Consider the following 21,402-nt stretch of genomic DNA (forward strand, 5'->3'; position numbering starts at 1 on the left):
GCTGGATCAAGAACAGAGAGGGAGAACAAGGAAAAAGAGACCATGATAAATGAAGACCCTATGGGAATAGGAAGAAGCAAAGTGCTAGTGAGGTCCCCAGAAATCCACAAAGATACCTCCACAATAGACTACTGGCAATGGTCGAGAGAAAGCCCGCACTGATCTACTCTGGTGATTGGATGGCCAAACACCCTAACTGTTGTGCTAGAACTCTCATCCAATAACTGATGGAAGTGGATGCAGAGATCCTTGGCCAGACCCCAGGTGGAGCTCCAGGAGTCCAATCAGTGAGAAAGAGGAGGGATTGTATGAGCAAGAATTGTTGAGACCATGATTGGAAAAAGCATAGGGACAAACAGCTAGTGGAAACAAATGAACTATGAACCAATAGCTAAGGAGCCCCCAACTGGATCAGGCCCTCTGGATAAGTGAGACAGTTGATTAACTTGAATGGTTTGGCAGGCCCCCAGGCAGTGGGACTGGGATCTGTCCTTAGTGCATGAATTGGCTGTTTGGAACCTGGGGCCTATGCAGGAACACTTTGCTCAGCCTGGGTGAAGGGAGGAGGTGATTGGACCTGCCTCGATTGAATCTACCAGGTTGAGCTGAATCCCCAGGGGAGTCCTTGCCCTGGAGGAGATAGGAATGGGGGATGGTGGGGTGGAGGAGGGAGGATAGGCGAATCCGTGGCTGATATGTAAAATTAAATTAAATTATAAAATAAATTTTAAAAAGTTGCAAAAAAAATCATCCACCATGATCAAGTAGGCTTCATCCCAGAGATGCAGGCATGGTTCATCATATAAAAATCTGTCAATGTAATCCACCACATAAACAACCTGAAAGAAAAAAAATCACATGATCATCTCATTAGATGCTGAAAAAGCCTTTGACAAAACCCAACATCCATTCATGATAAAGGTCTTGGAGAGATCAGGGATACAAGGAACATACCTAAATATAATAAAAGCAATATATAGCAAGCTGACATCCAACATCAAACTAAATACAGAGAAACTCAAAAGCTATTTCACTAAAATCAGGAACAAGACAAGGCTGTCCACTCTCTCCATATTTGCTCAATACAGTACTCTAAGTTTTAGCTAGAGCAGTAAGACAATAAAAGGAGATCAATGGGATACAAATCAGAAAGGAAGATGTCAAACTTTTGCTTTTTTGCAGATGATATGATAGTATACATAAGTGACCCCAAAAATTCTACCAGGGAACTCCTACTGCTGATATACACCTTCAGTAATGTGGCAGGATACAAGATTGACTCAAAAATTCAGTAGCCCTCATATGTAGGCTAAGAAAGAAATCAGAGAAACCTCACCCTTTATATAACTGGATGTTGACATGTAGAAGAATGCAAACAGATCCATATCTATTGCCACACACAAAACTCAAGTCCAAGTGGATCAAAGACTCAACATAAATCCAGTTACACTGAACCTGATAGAAGAGAAAGTGGGAGAGTAGCCTTGAATGCATTGGCACAGGAGACCACTTCCTAAATATAACACCAGTAGCACAGACAGTGAGAGCAACAATTAACAAATGGGACCATCTGAAACTGAGAAACTTCTGTAAATCAAAGGACATGGTCAAGAAGACAAAACTGTACGGAATAGGGGCTGGCTGAAGAAACCCACCCTGACCCTGGAGCCCAGAACTAGGGAAAGATGGCTCAGATAAGACCAGTGAAAGAAACAATTTGGTTCAAATCAGAGCCATCTCTGCTCCTGGCCAACTGACTTGTGAAACCAACCAATCACAGAACAGGACAGTAGAATCCTGGCCCTGGGTCACAGGACCAGGGAAAGAAACACAGCCTGGGTTGGGGACCTGAGCCAGAGAAATGAACACTTTATCCTCAAACCCAGAACCAAGGAAATATGCCCTGACTCTGAAACTAGTGCTAAAATAACACTCTTGGTCCCCAGAATCAGAGTCAGTGAAAGAAATGTTCCCTGGTCTTAGAGGTAGTGTCAAAAAGCTAAATAAGGCCAGTGAAAGAAACACAGTTTGGCCCTGAAATCAGGGCCACCTCTGTCCCTAGTTCACAAAACTGGCCAATCCCTGGGCAGAAAAAAACTAACCAATCACTGTTTGACTCCAACTCCAAGACATCCTATATAAACTGCCCTCCCTGGTCAGTTGGAAGCTGTTCTCTCCACCCTGGTTGAGGCAGCCACTCTCCTGGACTCCTCCTTCTCAAATAAATCTCTCAAAAGTTTTGGGTGTGAAGACCTTCATTCACTGGCACACAGAAGAACCTTGCTGAGTTGTCTCCTAGTGGACTGAGCAAGGGGGAGCTAAACAGACAAACCTTGCTGAGACATCCCATAGTGGACTGAGCAAGTGGGAGCTGAACAGAAAAGAACCTTGCTGAGACATCCCTCAGTAGTCAGACCAAGGGGGAACTGAACAGAAGATCCTTGCTGAGATGTCCCTCAGTGGACAGAGCAAAAGAGAGCTGAAAAAGTAACACTTTTCTCCTGAGCCAGAGGAGACTGCTACATTTTTGCAATTTCTTAGGCTAGAGAAGCAGAGCTCTGCTAGGAAGCCCCCTTATGTGGGGGCTGAACAAACCTCAGCTCTAGCGGCTCCCCAGGAGAGGAGAAGGATTGCTATATCCTGCAGGGAAACCATCCCTCATCATACCAGGTATTGCCTGACTTTCCTGAACAGTCAGGATACCCTTCCCTGCTGAAGCAGTTCCATTCCCGAATTGTCAGGATACCCTTTCCTGCTTGAAGCATGACTCTCCTGAGCAGTCAGAAAAATTTCTCTTCCAGGGCTAACTGTCTCCTTGCAGTTCCAGCCATCAGAGCTGTGCTAAACAGCTCCAGGTGTCTGGGACACCTCCAGGGCAGAGCTGTTCTGAGTAGCTGAGGTGTCCAGGATACCTTGCCCTCCAGGGTTGAGCTGTTTCTTTGTAGCTCCAACCTTCAGAGCCATCCTAAGCAGCTCAAGGTGTTCTCTGACTCCTCAGCTAATCAGGACACCTTTTCCCAGAGTTGCAAAACTCACATTTTGGTGCCAAAACACGGGACCAAACCCACAGAGTTGCAACAAATTTACTTACAAAAACAGCAGCCTACAGAATTGGAAAACATCTTCACCAACCCCACATTTGACATAGGGCTGATCTCCAGAATATATAAAGAACTCAAGAAACTAGACATCAAAATACCAAATAATCAAATAAAAAAGTTATGTGCAGATCTAAACAGAGAATTCTCAAAAGGAGAATCTGAAATGGCCAAACTCAACATCCTTAGTCATCAGGGAAATGTAAATCAAAATGACTTTGAGATACCATCTTACACTTGTTAGAATGGCTAAGATCAAAAACACTGATGACACCTTATGTTGGAGAAGATGTGGAGTAAGGGGAACACTCCTCCACTGCTGGTGGGAGTGCAAACTTGTATAGCCACTTTGGAAATCCGTATGGAGGTTTCTCAGAAAATTGGTAATCAATCTACCTCAAGACCCAGCGATACCCAATGGATGCTCAATTATACCATAAGGACACTTGCTCAACTATTTTGCTTTATATATTTGGGGATACATTGTTTGTTTTATATATGCTTAGATGTATTTTATCTTCATAATTAATTGACCATTTTTCAATATATTTGTCTATTTGGAAGTATTTGACTTAAAAGTCTCTTTTGTCTGGTATTCAATATAGCCATCCCAGTTATCTTTTAGGTATCTACTTCCATGGAACATGTTTTTTTCATCCTTTAACTTTCATCCTGTTTATGCCTTTGGACCAGTTACTAGTTTCTTGAACATTAAGAACAACAATAAAAACAATGACAACAACAACAACAACAAAAACCAAGAAGGCAATAAACCAAAACCAAACCATTTCTGGTAGACTTTACAGACTGCTTCTGCACTAGGATGCTGTTGTAACATTCAGCTATACTTGTACTGATTCTGTGAGCTAGCCTGAGGTAAGAGAATAGACTTGTATGTGTCTAGTCCTGGCCATATTAGCTTTCTAGATTCTCTGTATATGGATGTTTTTGAATATCCTCCCTTCAAACTGTTTCCCTCTGGCTATAGGCATTTGGTTATATGTTATATGTTTGGATTTCATCTTCTGTCCCACACCTTTTCTTCAAGCTATTAATTTGCCTTATACTCTTGTCTTTTTTTTTCAGAAATTAATTTCAAATGCTGCTTTCATTAGTCATAAGAACTGGACTGAGAAAGCTATTCATTTTTAATTTTTAAAAATTTTACATACCAACCACAGTTCCCCCTCCCTCACCTCTTCCCACTCACCCCGTCTATCCCCTACTCCAGCCCCATCCACTCCTCAAAGAGGGTAAGGCCTCCCATGGCACATCAAATTGAGGCTGGACCAAGCCCCTGCCCCCTGTATCAAGGCTGAGCAAGGTATCACACCAAAGGGAATGGGTCCAAAAAGCTGGTTCATGCACCAAGGACAAATCTTGGTCCCACTGCCAAGGGACTACAAACAGACACATAACTGTGATCCACATTCAGAGGGCCTAGTTCAGTCCCATGCAGGTCTCCAGTCATCAGTCCATAGTCTGTGAGCTCCCACTAGCTCGGGTGAGCTGCCTCTGTGGATTTCCCCATCATGATCTTGAAAATTGCCCCCACATACCCCACCTCCAACCCCCTGCTCATACAATCCCTCCTCCCTCTTTTCAATTGGACTCCCAGAGCTCTGCCTAGGTGTGGATCTCTGCATCTGTTTCCATTAGTCACTGGATGAAGGCTCTATGACGACAATTAGGGTAGTCACCAATCTGATTACAAAGAAAAATAATGCCAGAGTGTAGCTGGAGAGCTTCTCTCCAGCCCCCACCAAGCCCTGTAGTCCAACAGCCCATTTATAAAATAATCATTCAGACGCTTATATTACTTATAAACTGTATGGCTGTGGCAGGCTTCTTGTTATCTACTTCTTCTATCTTAAATTAACCCATTCTATTAATCTACAAGTTGCCATGTGGCTCATGGCTTACAGGTACCTTACATCTTGCTTGTCATGGTGGTGGCTGGCAGGTCTCTCTCCTTAGCCTCCCACTTCCCAGAATTCTCTTTTCTGCTTGTCCCGCCTATACTTCCTGCCTGGTTACTGGCCAATCAGTGTTTTGTTTATTAACTAGTCAGAACAAAACATTTGACATACAGAACATCCCACAGCACCAGAGTTCTGAAATTTTAGCATAAAGTCCTTGTAAGAGTTTCTTGTATTATGTTAGCTGAGACATATGGAACATTTTTCAGGTATTTTACAACACAAAATAAGTCTCAATACATTTAAAAAGATGAAACTCATCCAAATAACTCCCATCCACAACAGGATCAAACTACATATTAGTAATAATAATAATAATAATAATAATAACAACAACAACAACAACAACAACAACAACAGAAGAAACTAAAACTATGGGGCACTGTAAATAGGCCAAATCTTCACATAGGCATAGATGAATATTATAAGAGAATATTTTAAAAAACTCACTTTCTTTAGACAATATAAAAGAAATTGACAAATTTCTAGATTAATCTAAGCCAAAGTCAGACCAAATAGAGACCAACAACTAAGCAGACCCATAAGAAATAAAAGTCTTCTGGGCCAGGTATGGTGGTGCACACCTTTAATCTCAGCATGTAGGAGCTAGAGGCAGCCTGATTTCTAAAGTCATAGTGAGTTCCAGGTTAATAAATGGAATTAAAGACGAAAATCACATGAACAACTCAATAGATAAAGAAAAGCCCACAGACAAAACCAAGCATTTTTTCATGATAAAAGTCCTAGAGAGAACAGAACTGAAAGGAACATAACTCCACATAATCAAGGCTATATATAACAAACCCATAGCCAACATTATCCCAAATGGAGAAAAACCACAAAGCAATTCCATTTAAATAAGGAATGAGACAAGGCTGTCCACTATCTCTACTGATTTTCAATATAGTACTCAAAGCACTAGTTGGAGGAATAAACCAAGAGAAGTAAATTAAAAGGATACAAATAAGGAAAGAGAAATCAAATTATCCCTATTTGCAGATGATGTATAAGTAAGATGATATACATAAGAGATCCCAAAAATTCTACTAGAAAACATCTAGAAATGTTCAACAATCTCACCTAAGTGGCAGAGTGCAAAATCAATTTACAAAACCAGAAGCCTTTCTATATACCAACAACAGTGAGAAAGCGATCATGGACATACTCCCATTTATACTAGCCTCAAAAAATATCTAGGAATTAACCTAACTAAGGAGATAAAAATCACTACAATGAAAACTTCAAATCTCTGAAGAAACAGACTGAGGAAGGAACTAGAAGACAGGAAGACCTACCATGCTCATGGGTTAGTAGAATTATGTAAAAATGACCATTCTACCAAAAGCAATTTACAGATTCAGTGCTATTCCAAATAAAAGTCCTAAAATTAACATGGAGCCACCAAAGATCCAGGATAGCCAAAACAATCCTAAGGGGTGGGAGAATACAACCATAAAGCAACAAAAAACAATTCTGGAGAGATTACCATTCCAGATTTCCAGATACATTACAGAGCTGTACTAATAAAAATAGCATTGTACTGGCACAGAAACAGAAGATATGAAGATTAATGGAATAAAACAGAAGACCCAAACATGAGTGCATGTAACTATAGCCACTTGATATTTGTCAAAGATGCCAAAAATACATACTGGACAAACGATAACAAATAGTTTGGAAAATATAGAAGTCCAGTGTAGAAAATGAAATTAGATTTATATCTATCACCCTGCAAAAAAGCAATTGCAAATGGACCAAATATCTCAATATGAAACCTGAAATGCTGAAGCTCCTAGAAGATAATATAGGCAGTACCCTAGAAGATATAGGTGTAATAAAGGACTTTCTGAATAGGATTCAATTTGCCCCCAAATTAAGGTAAACAACTGACAGGTGGGACCTCATAAAACTAAATTGCTTCTGTGTATTAATGAAAACAGTCAATCAAGTAAGGAGGGAGCGCACAGAGTGGGAATGGGACTTTGCCAGCTAAATGTCTGACAAGATAAGTATCAAAATATATAAAGAACTAGAAAAAAGTTAGGAAACACATGGAAAATTTAAAAGAAAATGCCCTATGAATCTAAACAGAGAGTTACCCTCAGAAGAAACAAATATGTCTAAGAAATATCTCAAGCATTTAACATTCTTAGCAATTATGGAAATACAAATTAAAACTACATTGAGATTTCACCTTACCATAGAATGTGTAAGATCAAAAAAAAAAAATTGACAACAAATGCTGGCAAGGATATGGCAGAAAGAGAAATCCTAATTTACTGTTGGTGGGATTGCAAACTGGTGTAGTCACTCTGGAAATCAGTGTGGAGAATTCTAAAAAAAACTAAAAATAAATCTATAATATGCCCCAGCTATATCACTCTTTAGCATATGTCCAAAACACTTGACATCCTACTTCACAGATACTTGCTCAGCTGTGCTTCTATTCACAATATTTGAGAAATGGAAATAACATAAATAGTTTTCAGCAGATAAATGAATTTTGATGTAGTATATAAATTGTGTGTGTGTGTGTGTGTGTGTGTGTGTGTGTACTATTCACATGTAATAGAAATGAAACCATAAAATTGCAGGTAAATGGCACTCCCTGAGACTCAGAGACCAGCCCCCAGCTCCCATCCCACCCCTGAGCTCCCATCTGGACAAGATAAAGAGATCCCAGCCACTTCCTGAGACTCAAAGACCAACCCTCAGCTCCCATCCTGCCCTGGAACTCCCATCTGGACCAAAGCTTCCATCCTGCCGAGGAACTCCCATCTGGATGAGAGCCCCAGCTCCAATTCTACCCTGGAGCTCTCATCTGGACAAGATACAGAGACCCCAGCAACTTCCTGAGACTCAGAGACCAGCCCCCAGCTCCTATCTGACCAGCACTCCCATCTGGCCCAGAGCTTCCATCTGGACCAGAGAAAGGCTCCCTAAATCTGTCAGCTGTGTCTGGACCAAGTGCACTGATAAGACAAGAACGAATCCACAAGGAAATGGGTAGATGTCAAGGCAGAAGTACATACAACAAAATAAACAGCAATACAGCATCACCAGAACCTAGCCTTCCTCCAACAGCTAGACCTGAACATCAAAAAAGGGAAGAAGAAGAAGAAAACAACCTTATAAATAACACCATGAAGAGGCTAGAGCCTTATATAGAGAAATCAAAAATAAAGTGGAGGAACAGACAAATAAAAAATGGGAAGAATGCTATAAAATACTAGAGGAAAGGACAAATAAAGCAGAAGAAAACAATAAGTCCCTGAAAGAAAATCATAAAAAAGCAATGAAACAGATGAGGGAAATAGTCCAAGATCTGAAAAGGGAAATAGAAAAAAATGAAGAAGACACAAACAGAGGGAATGCTGGAAATAGAAAATCTGAGTAAATGAACAGGAACTTCAGATGCGAGTATAAGCAATAGAATACAAGAGATGGAAGAGAGGATCTCTGGTATTGAAGATATGTTAGAAGAAATAGATTCATCAGTCAAAGAAAACACTAAAATAACAAGGTCATCACCCAAAATGTCCAAGAAATTTGGGACATCATGAAAAGATCAAACCTATGAATAATAGGGATAGAGGAAGGAGAAGAATACCAACTCAAAGGCACGGAAAATACATTCAACAAGATCATAGAAGAAAACTTTCCCAACTTAAAGAAGGAAATGCCTATGAAGATACAAGAAGCCTATAGAACACCAAACAGACTAGACCCCCCCCAAAAAGTCCCCTCACCACATAATAATTAAACAACTAAACGTACAGAATAAAGAAAGAATATTAAGGGCAGCAAAGGAAAAAGGCCAAGTGACTTATAAAGGCAAACCCATCAGAATAACAGCCAAATTTTCAATGGAGACTTTGAAAGCCAGAAGGACCGGGACAGATATAATGCAGACACTAAGAGGCCATGGATGCCAGCCTAGAATAATATACCTAGCAAAACTTTCAATTGTCATAGATGGAGTGAACCAGACATTCCAAGACAAAGCCAGATTTAAACAATACTTATCCTCAAACCCAGCCCTACAGAAAGAACTCAAAGGAAAATTCCAACCTAAGGAAGTCAGATACAATAGACAAAGAGGCTGAGAAGGAAATCAGAGATACATCACCCTTTACAATAGCACAAATGATATAAAATACCTTGGGGTTACTCTAACTAAGCAAGTGAAGGACCTATATGACAAGAACTTTAAGTCCCTGAAAAAAGAAATTGAAGAAGATGTCAGAAAATGGAAAGATCTCTCATGCTCTTGGATAGGTAGGATTAACATAGCAAAAATGGCGATCTTACCAAAAGCAATCTACAGATGCAATGCAATCCCCATCAAAATCCCAACAAAATTCTTCACAGACCTGGAAAGAATAATATTCAACTTCATATGGAAAAACAAAAAACCCAGGATAGCCAAAAGAATCTTGTACAATAAATCAGCCTCTGGAGGCATCAAGATCCCTGACCTCAAGCTCTACTATAGAGCTACAGTAATGAAAACAGCTTGGTACTGGCATAAAAACTGACATGTGGACCAATGGAATCGAATTGAAGACCCTGACATTGACCCGCACACCTAATAACATATAATTTTTGACAAAGAAGCCAAAACTGTACAATGGAAAAAAGAAATCATCTTCAACAAATGGTGCTGGCATAACTGGATGTCAATGTGTAGAAGGCTGCAAATAGATCCATATCTTTCACCGTGCACAAAACTTAAGTCAAAGTGGATCAAAGACCTCAACATAAATCCAGTTACTGTGAACCTGAAAGAAGAAAAAGTAGGAAGTAGTCTTGAACACATTGGCATAAGAGATCACTTTCTAAATATAACACCAGTAGCACAGACACTGAGAGAAACAATTGATCAATGGGACCTGTTGAAACTGAGAAGCTTTAGTAGAGCAAAGGACATGGTCAACAAGACAAAGTGACCACCTACAGAATGGGAAAAGGTCTTCACCACCCCCACATCTGACAGAGGGCTGATATCCAGAATATATAAAGAGCTCATGAAATTACACATCAATATGCCCAACAGTCCAATTAAGAAATGAGCTATAGAACAAAACAGAGAATTCTCAACAGAGGAAGCTCAAATGGCTGAAAGACATTTAAGAAATTGCTCAAAATCCCTAATTATCAGGGAAATGGAAATCAAAACATCTCTGAGATACCACCTTACACCTGTCAGAATGGGTAAGATCAAAAACACTGAAGACAGCTTATGCTGGAGAGGATGTGGAGCAAGGGGAACTCTCCTCCACTGGTGGTGGGAATGCAAGCTTGTATAGCCACTTTGGAAATCAATATGGTGCTTCCTTAGAAGTTTGGGAATCCATCTCCCCCAAGACCCAGCTATACCACTCTTGGGCATATACCCAAGGAATGTTCAATTATACCACCAGGGCACATGCTCAGCTATGTTCATATCAGCATTGTTTGTAATAGCCAGAACCTGAAAACAACCTAGATGCCCTTCAACTGAAGAATGGATAAAGAAAATATGGTACATATACACAATGGAGTACTACTCAACAGAGAAAAACAATGACATCATGAGGTTTGCAGACAAATGGATGGATCTAGAAAAAAGTCATCCTGAGTGAGGTAACCCAAACTCAGAAAGACAAACTTGGTATGTACTCACTCGTAGGAGGATACTAGATGTAAAACAAAGATGACTCACAACTCCAGGGAGGTTACCTAGAAAACAGGACCCTACGAAAGATACAGGGATCTCCCAATGACAGAGAAATGGATGAGATCTACATGAACAACCTGGACGTGATGGGGGGTAATGAAGGGCAAGGTTCAAGGGAAAGAGAGCTCAGGGGAGCAGGAGATCTCAACTGGATTAAGAACAGAAAGGGAGAACAAGGAATAACAGACTTTGATAAATGAAGACCACATGAGAACAGGAAGAAGCAAAATGCTAGAGAGGTCCCCAGAAATCAACAAAGATACCTCCACTGTAGACTACTGGCAATGATCAAGAGAAAGCCTGAACTGACCTAGTCTCGTGATTGGATGGCCAAACACCCTAACAGTCGTGCTGGAACTCTCATCCAATAACTGATGGAAGTGGATGCAGAGATCCTTGGCCAGGCCCCAGGTGGAGCTCCAGGAGTCCAATTGTCGAGAAAGAGGAGGCACTGTAAGAGCATGAATTGTTGAGATCAAAATTGGAAAAGCATAGGGACAAATAGCCAAACGAATGGAAGCACATGAATTATGAACCAAAGGCTGTGGAGCCTACAGCTGGATCAGCCCCTCTGGATAAGTGAGACAATTGAATAGCTTGAACTGTTTGGGAGGCCCCCAGGCAGTGGTACCCAGACCTGTCCTTAGTGCATGAGCTCGTTATTTGGAACCTGGGGCTTATGCGGGTACACTTTGCTCAGCCTGGAAGGAGGATACTGGACCTGCCTGTACTGAATCTACCAGGTTGATCTGAATCTCCAGGGGAGTCTTGGCCCTGGAAGAGATGGGAACAGGGTGGAGGGGCTGGGGGGAAGGCGGGGGCAGGAGGGGCAAGGACAGGGGAACCCATAGCTGATGTGTAAAATTAAAACACAAATATCCGTATGAAAAAAAATAACATAAATATATTTAAAAAATATAAAAATTGCAGGTAAATGGATGTAACTAGAAATTACATAGAGAGAGGTAACATAGACCTAGGTAGTAAAGCACCTCAAGTTTTCTCCTAGTTGTGGGCCATACCTCACAATCTTTAGATGCGAGTATGTAACCTAGAATTAACCTAGATAACAAGAAAGTAAGAAAGGACAAGGCAGTTAGGAGAGTGGGAGCTCTAGAGAGGGAAGTAGGAGGACACTTGTGCTATGAAGAGGGAAATGGGAAAAATGGGGGGGCATTTCAACAGGGTAGGTGGAGGGAGGGCAATATAGAGGGAGAAAGAAGGAGGAAAGATAAATACCACTAAGTAATTTTGAAAAAGCCACAGGGAATCATTTTCTATTTACCTAAAATTACATATCTATAATATATATATATAGTTTATAAATACATACACACAGTTTAAATAAAGTTATGCCACTTGGGGTGACAATGCTCTCCCTAAAAGTTATAGACTAACAAAAATCCCAGTGCCAGGCAAGGGAGTTTCCACGTTGTTGGTCAGAGAAGTTAGAAGAGACCTCTAAAATAATATAGGCTACTGTCTTTGTCCTTGATTGTCTCCCAGAAATTAAAAGTTAGACTCTATTGCTAAAGATACCATACAGGACTTGGAAGAATAGAGCTGGATCTTACCTGGAAACCTCCTTTCTGAGGGCTAACTCTCATAATACTGGAAGGAGCCATGCAAGGTGCCAAAGGAAAGAATGCATTCCAGCTGTAATACCTATATACCAAAACAATGATCAGGAGAGCAAGACATCCCTAAAGGTACAATAGTGGCACTAATATCCTGGGAATAACTAACAGACATTCAATTGGACTTAAGGCCTGCTCAAAAAGAGGGAATTCATACCTGGTTCTGTAAACCTGGCTCACTACTTGTGGCTGTTGAGGCCATGCACTGCAGAGGAAAACCTAGTTACTTCCCTAAACCAGTATAATTCCTAACTGCATTATAAATATTTACTCTTATACTCACACATAAGTATAGCCTCTCACTCCTCATCGAAGAAGCTTCTTTTTGCAAAAGATAGAGACCATTACAGAAAGCCACAGTGAGAGAACAACCAACCAGGAGGTGCCCATTCCTAATAAAAAAAATATACAACACAACATCTATACCTAAGGCTCAGGGAACATCTCAGAAGAAGGGGCAGGAGTGTTAAGAGCCAGAAGATCAGGATGTCTACTGTGAGACAGCGTCTTCCATATACGACAGAAACTACACTTGTGAAATCTCAACAATATGGCTGCCTAAACATATCCCCAAAAGAGAATAATAGTTGGTATAGCAATGTATTTAGGGGAAATTTCACAAACCCTATTTCTAAATAAAGAGCTATAGGCAACTAATGGCTGCTGAGAGAGGGAAAATCAGTCTTCTCCATGGACAAGTGCCCTGATAGATTATGCAATCCCAAATGGTCAGTACTAAACAAACATACAAACAACACTAAAGAGACTCATCAGGTTGCATTTTAAAATTTAGATGTATGTTATCACTATATATTATACATATATAATATGTACCAATACTAATTAAAGAATAAAAGGCCATGAATTTGAGAGGGAGTGAGGGGGAGCGGGAGGGGTTGGAGGGAGGAGTTGAAGTAGAGAAATGATGTTGATACAGTAAACATATGTGAAATTCTAAAAACAAAAGCAAAAATAAACCCCCCCAGAAAATTAAAAAGAGACAGCTGGGTAGTAGTGGTGCATGCCTTTAATCCCAGCACTCAGGTAGCAGAGGGAGGTGGATCTCTGGGAGATTGAGGCCAGCCTAGTCTACAAAGCAATTTCCAGAACAGCCAGGGCTGTTACACAAAGAAATGGTTTTAAAAAAAAAAAGAAAAGGAAAAAGAAAAAGAAAAAGAAAAACAAGGGTTGAAGCTATAATGCTGGTGGTGTCATGGACAAGGTCCTGGTTTCAATTCTCAGCACTGTATAAACCAGGTATGGTGGGGTATGCCTATAATCAATGTCATCCTCAGTGACATTTGGAGTTTGAAGCTAGACCTTGTGTGTGTGTGTGCACGGGTACGCATGTACTTGCATACACAAAAGAAAAAAGAGAGATGTGGTGATATTTCATTTGTGCACCCTAATAAAGCTTGCATGGAGATCAGAGGAAAAAAGCCAGCCATTACATTAAACATAGAAGTCAGGCAGTGGTAACACATGCCTTTAATCCTAGTATTCAGGAGGCAGAGATTCATCCATATCTCTGTGAGTTCAAGGCCACACTGGGTACAGAGCCTGGCATGGTGGCACATACCTTAAATTCCCAGCACTAGAGGTCTGTAGGTCTGTACAGACAGACAGGAAGTGATAAAGCTGGGCAGAAAGAGGAAGTGATGTAGCTGGGCGCAAAGAGGAAGTGAGATGGACAGAAAGGATATAGGTGTGGATATACAGAAAGTAGTTCTCTCTGGAGGCTGAGGTTTTGGTAAGGTGAGGTTGGCTGTGGCTTGTCCTATTCCTTTGATCTTTCAGTTTTTACCTCAGTATCTGGCTCTGGGATTTTTATTAATAAGACCATTTAGCAATTTGTCTTACAGAGAGAGAGAGAGAGAGAGAGAGAGAGAGAGAGAGAGAGAGAGAGAGAGAGAGATCCTGACATCAGAATTAAAGCTTCAAAGCCAAAATAGAAAAATTTAAAAAAATCTTGACACATATTTTTTGTGTATATGAATTTGAAAATCTAGATGAAATAGATATTTTAAAAAATACAAATGAACAAAATGGCAAAGAAATTCAGCTGACAAAGATTAGACTCTCCTATAAAGTTATCAAGGAACTAACTAACCTACAAAGGTCTCACACAGGAATCTTACCCAACCTTCAAAGACAATTCTAACACTAACACTCAGGAAAAATTCCTCCTGAGAAAGGACAATGAAAAGCTTCTGCATTTTTTACAGGAATCAAACAAATTGGTATGCAAATGGTTGGAGGTTGTACTAAACAAAAAAAATAGCAGACCATTTTCACTTGTGAAACTTCTAAATAAACGTAAACCACATTAACACAATAACTCAACATGACCAAATGAAATTTATTCTAGGACTGCAATGATGGCCCAATAAAAGAAAAATTCATTAGTATAATTCACCATTTAAATAGAGAAGTGTCTGAAAGTATAGCTCTATGATAGAGGACTTGCTTAGCATGTATGTAGTTTAAATAAGAATGGCCCCCATAGAAATTCTTGGTCATTTCACTGCTTGAAACAGATTAGGATTGTGGCCTTGTTGGAGGAAGTGTGCCACTGGGAGAGGGCTTTGAGGTTTCAAAAGCCTAAGAAAGGCCCAGTGTCTCTCTCTTCCTGCTGCCTGCAGATCCAGATACAAATCTCCCAGCTACCTCTCCAGCACCATTTCTGCCTGTGTGTTGCCATGCTTCCCACCATGATGTCAATGGACTAAACTTCTGAAACTTATTAAATGCTTTCCTTTATATAAATTGCCATGGCTATGGTGTTCTTCGTAACAACAGAATACTGACTAAGACAACATGTGCAAGGCACTGTGTTTGATCCTCACCATCACAGATAGATAAGAGAAAATTTGTAAGATTAATTTTAAAATCTTAGTACAAAAAAAAATGCTGAAATGGGCTTAGAGAGTAACATGTTTGTCACAGAAACCTGGTGACCTGAGTTCAATCTCTGGAACCCATATAAAGGTAGAAGGAGGGAGTTGACTCCAAAAGTTGTCCTCTCACCTTTCCATGTGTGCTGTGACATATGCCTCCTCCCATAATAGTAATTCTTAATTTTTTTAAGAAATGAAAAGCTAAGACGGCTCAGTGGATACTTTAAGGCTCTTTCCATCAAGACTGATGATCTGACTTTAGCCCTAGGAACTACATTGGAGAAGGAAAGAACCAATCCCCACAATTTTTCCTCTGACCTCCAAACATATGCTATGGCATGTATACATCCCCTACCCCATCTTTTTTTTAAGATTTGTTTTTTATGTATATGTGCTCTAACTGCATGTACAACTTTGTGCCAGAAGGGGGCACCAGATCTCACTACAGATGGCTGTGAGCCACCATGTGAACTCAGGACCTCTGGAAAAGCAGCCAGTGCTCTCAACCACTGAGCCATCTCTCAAGCCCCTTAAAGTCTTTTGTTTTGTTTTAATGTACATTAGGGTCTTGCCTACATGTATGCGTGAGGATTCCACATCCCCTGGAACTAGAGTTACAGTTGTTAATTTCCATGTGGGTGCTGGAGATTGAATCCAGGTCCCTTGGAAGAGTGGTCAAAGTGGCCAGTGCTCTTAACCACTGAGCAATTTCTCCAACCTCCCACCCCTGCCACCCTTCTTTTTAAAAAAGAAACCACTGAAACAAATTTAATAGCCATTTCATATTTTAACCCCCCCTCAAATATTAGAATTGAGGGTAATTTACTTACTATAACCAAGGGTTATTTACATGTGTATTGGCTAGTTCATGTCCACTTGTCACAAGCTACAATCATCTGTGAAGAAAGAATCTCAATTGAGAAAATGTTTCCATAAGACTAGCCTGTAGGTAAGCCTGTGGGTGTTTTCTTGATTGATACTTGATGACTGATGGGGAAGGGCCCAGACGATTTTGGGTGGTACCATCTCTGGGCTGGGGGTCCTGGGTGTTATAAGAAAGCATGCTAAGCAAGCCATGAGGAACAAACTAGTAAACAGCACTCCTGTAAGGCCTCTGCTTCAGTTCATGCCTTCAGGTTCCTGTCTTGAATTACTGCTTTGACTTCCCTTTGATGATAGAGTGATGTGGAAGTATAAGATGCAAAAAGCCCTTTCCTCCCTAAATTGCTTTTGGTCACAGTATTTTATCACAGCAATATAAGCCCTAAGACAACATTCAATCTATTACTTTTCAAGGAAGGAAGGCAGTTAAAGGTATAAGTCAATCCTGAAGTCAATATTATACTTAATGGGAAAATTCTAGAGTTATCTCCACTGACGTCTAGACAAAGCAAAATACAGTCACCATTGGTATGACACATGGTATTGTAGAGATTAACTAATGCAATTAGGTATGAGAAAACAAAAAAGGGTAAAACTAAAAATAAATAAACTCTACTTGCAAACAGTATGAGAGGATATCTGAAAAATGAAGAATCAACAGTAAGACTAAACAATTATTTGAAAAATTTAGAAAAACACCATGTAAATATAATCAATAATTTTCATATATGCAAAGAAATGCTAAATTATATTAGCAAAAGAAAAACAGCAATAAGAAAGGAAAAATATTTAGAGATATTTCAAAGAAATGTGAAAAATCTCTATGATGAAAACTTGAAAAACACTTTAGATATCTAAACACAAATGATGATGACATTCCTTTTTAAATAGTACATAGTAAAAATGATTTAATCTTTTCAAAATGCTGTCTGGCTTTGGTCCTTGGATTTATGGAGGTAATTTTTAAGATTTCATGACCATAGGAGTGTCTTTGTTTGTATTAGGCTGGAGGCTTTGGGTCATTACCAAAGGGGCTGGAGGTAGGGACCAGCCACAGAACAATCAAGTATGCCTACCTAATGAAGCCATAATAAAGATTCTGAACCCTGAAACACACCCAAGCTTTCCTAATGGACAATACTCCCCGAGTGCTATTATGTAGTGCTGTCAAAAGTAGTGTTCTGACTTGACAAGGAGAAGAAAATAGGAGCTCTGCATGTGGTACTTCTTTAGACCCTGCCCTAAGTGCTTCTTGCCATAGCTGATTCCAATTAGTAAGCTTTCATACATTAAGTCAGTACTGTGCATGTAACATCTTTCTGTGAGTTCTGATGTACCCAGTGAATCATCAAATCCAACAGTGGTTTCGGTACTCCTTAACTATCAGTTTGAGAAGTGATGGTAGTCTCTTGCAGGAATTATAACCTCTAACATAATGACTGAGAAACACATCACAGAATGACACAATGTCACAAAAATGTAGTTATCCCTAAGGTAACTTATACATGTAATGAGGACCAAATAAACAAGCTTTAAGTCATAAACAAATTATAAAAGTGTGTTGAGTGGTGGTGGCACACACCTTTAATCCCCAGCACCTGGGAGATAGAGGCAGGTGGATCTCTGTGAGTTTGAGGCTAGCCTGGTGTACAGAGCTAGTTCCAGGACATCCAGGGCTACACAAAGAAACCATGTCTTTAAAAACCAAAAAAGTGTATAAAAATAAGGTCAAGGCTCAGTATGGTGGTATGCATCACAGCCTCAGCATCTGAGAGGCAAAAGCAGGAGGATAATGAGTTCCAGGCAGCCCAGGCTACATATATGGCACATATGAGGCCAGACTGGGATACACAGACTCTGTCTCAAGAAAACAAAAATAAATTGATTAAGACTAGTTAAAAAATACTGGAACAGAAAGTAAATTGTATAAGACTAGTTAGAAAAATATTGGAACAAAAATGAAATGATCAATCCTAAATCACTGACTAAAAACCCAAAATTGGGGTCTGGAGAGATGTCTCAGTGGTTAACAGCAGTGGCTGTTCTTCCAGAGGACCTGGGTTCAATTCCCAGCATACACATGGCAGCTCATAACTGTCTGTACTTCCAGTTACAGGGGACTTGACACCCTCACACAAACATAAATGCAGGCAAAACACAATGTACATAAAATAAAAATAAATTATTTTTAAAAACCGACATTGTTTTGGAGACAGGGTCTTGTTATGTAGCCCAGACTGGCCATGAAGTCCCTATATACCTGTCTCAGCTGTCTGAGTGCTGGGGATTTATAAGCATGGACCACTCTGCCCATCACATAAAACTCACTTTTTAATAAATGGTGCTAGAATTAGAGAATCATTTAGAAAAAGTTAAATTAGATCTATGTATCATTCTATGTTCAAGAATAAATATAAAAAAATAAAATCATACAAAACTATTGAAGAGAATACAGGTTAGTGTACCTATGACCTGTGTTTATGTACAGACTTTCTAACCATGAATAAAAATCCAGCATTAATAAAGGATTGACAAAATATAACTACAAAGACTTAAATCCAAAAATGAATAACAAATTAGGAGAAAAATTGCCACAGCATATAATATAGGCAAAAAGTTTACATCCAGCCACTAAGAGGTAAAGGTGTTTCCTGCTGAGCCTGGTGACCTGAGTTTGATCCCTGGAACCCACATTGTACAAGGAGAGAAGTGACTCCCACAAGTTGTCCTTTGATATCCACATGTATGCTGTAGTGCAAATTCCCACATACATACACACAGGCACATATGTACACTAAATAAACAAAGTCAATAATTTTTAAAAAGTCAATATCTGTGATGTATAAGGAACTCCTAAAGATCAAGAAAAAAAGACCAAATAAGTGACAGAATTTTTGTTGTTGTTGTTTTTAGACAGGGTTTAAATATGTAGCTCTGGATGTCCTGGGAACTCACTATGTAGACCAGGCTGGCTTTGAACTCAGAGATCCTCCTGCCTCTGCTTTCCAAGTGCTGGGACTAAGGCACGTGTCATCGTGTATGGTCAAAAAATAAATAAAAAAAAAATCTTTTAAGAGTTCATAAATATTCAAAAAGATATTCCATGGGCTAGAGAGATGGCTCAGTGGTTAAGAGCACTGGCTGCTCTTCCAGAGGACATGAGTTCAATCCCAGCAACCACATGGTGGCACACAACCATCTATAATGAGATCTGGTGCCCTCTTCTGGAATGCAGGCATATATGCAGACAGAGTACTCATACAAAAAAAAAAAAAAGATACTCAGCTTCACTCAGAATCAGTAAAAACTAGAATGATGTCATTTTGTACCTATGAAATTAATTACAAGTGGACAATGTACTGTGTTGATGCAGTGGTGACACTATCATGCATTGTTGTTGATAATGGAAAACAGGATAATCACTAATAGAAAAGAATGTGACAATAGCTCACCAAACAACAAACTTATTTGCCAGCCAGTATTGTCACTTAAAGGAATTTATATAGAAGATACACCTGCACAAAAAGGCAACACAAGCATATGCACAAGGTAATTTATTGTAATATTACTCTTAATTGAAAAATATTGGAAAAAATTTAAATTCTCTCATATAGTATTTAAACAAATGGGTACATCCACTACTATGTAGCTATAAATGTAAGACAGACATATGCAAGCACCCATGGGTATAATATTAAAGAGAAAATACATCCATGGGTATAATATTAAAGAGAAAATACAAAGTATAAAATAACCTATATAGTATAAAGTATAAGTATACTTAAATATACCAAAGACTTAAATCCAAAAATAAAAAAATTTTGTTGTGTAACAAAAATGCAATTAAATGTAACTGCGTTTTTGGAGGCAGGGTGTTCCAGTTAGGGTTTCTATTGCTAGGTTGAAACACTATGATCAAAAAGCAAGTTGGGGAGGAAAGGGTTTATTTGGCTTACACTTCCACATAGTACTCCATCAATTGAAGGAATTCAGGACAGGAACTCATGCAATGCAGGAACCTAGAGGCAGGAGCAGATGAAGAGGCCATGGAGAAGTGCTACTTACTGGCTTGCTCAACCTTCTTTCTTATAGAACCCAGGACCACCAGCCCAGGGATAGCACTACCTACAATAGGCTAGGACCTCTCTGATCAATCACTAATTAAGAGAATGCCTTACAGCTGGATTTTATGGAGGCATTTTCTCAACTGAGGTTCCCTTCTTTCAGATAACTCTAGCTTGTGTCAAATTGATATAAAACTAGCCAATACATAGTGTATTAATGTATCCCACTCTAGCCTTCAACTCACTGTGTAGCTGAGGCTTGCCTTGAACTCCTGATCCTCCTGCCTCTACTTCCCAAGTGCTAAGATGTGCCATCATGGTCAGTTTTTTCTGGTGCTGGGATTGAACTCAGGTCTTTGTGGTAATGGGCAAGCACTCTACTCACAGTAATATCATGTAATATCTACCCCCCAGCCAGGTCAGGACCTCTGGATAAGTGAGACAATTGAATAGCTTGATCTGTTTGGGAGGCACCCAGGCAGTGGGACCAGGACCTGTCCTTAGTGCATGAGCTGGCTGTTTGGAACCTTGGGCTTACACAGGGACACTTTGCTCAGTCTGGAAGGAGGGGACTAGAGCTGCCTGTACTGAATCCACCAGGTTTAAATGAATCCCCAGGTGTCTTGGTCCTGGAGGACATGGGAATGGAGGGGAGGGGCTGGGGGAAAGGTGGGGGTGGGGGTGGGTTGGGGGAGGACAGGGGAACCCATGGCTGATGTATAAAATTAAAACACATAATAATAAAAAATAAAAAAATACTATTTTGTGTCAGTTCTCTACTTCCATTATGCAAGTCTTAGGAACTGAACTCAAGTTATCAGGCTTGACAACAGGTGCCTATACCCACTGAGCCATTTACCAGCCCATCCTTAAAAAGAAATTTAAATCAATAATCTAAGCTTATTCCTTAAGAAAGTAAAAAGAGAAGACATTAACCCAAAACAAACTGAAGAAGCAATAAATAATAAAAAGGAAACAAATGAAATTTAAAGTAGAAAAACAACATAGACAAATCAATAAAGAAAGGATGATTATTTTAAAAGCATAAAGGGTTGGAGAGATGGCTCAGAGTTTCAGGACAGCCAGGGCTACACAGAGAAGCCCTATTTAAAAAATGAACAAACAA

At 39.7% G+C, this 21,402-nt stretch overlaps 1 protein-coding gene across 9 annotated transcripts in view; it reads right to left on the reverse strand.

Moving 5' to 3' along the window:
• Znf182 (zinc finger protein 182) overlaps window positions 1–21,402 on the reverse strand; it is a 66,667-nt gene that overhangs the window by 16,816 nt on the left and 28,449 nt on the right. Inside the window, exon 3 of one of the 9 annotated variants that reach the window (XM_036174177.1) lies at window positions 12,371–12,461. The exons of the other annotated variants lie outside the window; for them this stretch is intronic. Coding sequence (XP_036030070.1) covers window positions 12,371–12,461 — 91 coding nt within the window. The remainder of the gene's footprint in view (window positions 1–12,370; window positions 12,462–21,402) is intronic. 9 annotated transcript variants of the gene reach the window in all.

Source organism: Onychomys torridus, chromosome X, assembly GCF_903995425.1.
Source record: "Onychomys torridus chromosome X, mOncTor1.1, whole genome shotgun sequence".
Classification (NCBI taxonomy): domain Eukaryota; kingdom Metazoa; phylum Chordata; class Mammalia; order Rodentia; family Cricetidae; genus Onychomys; species Onychomys torridus.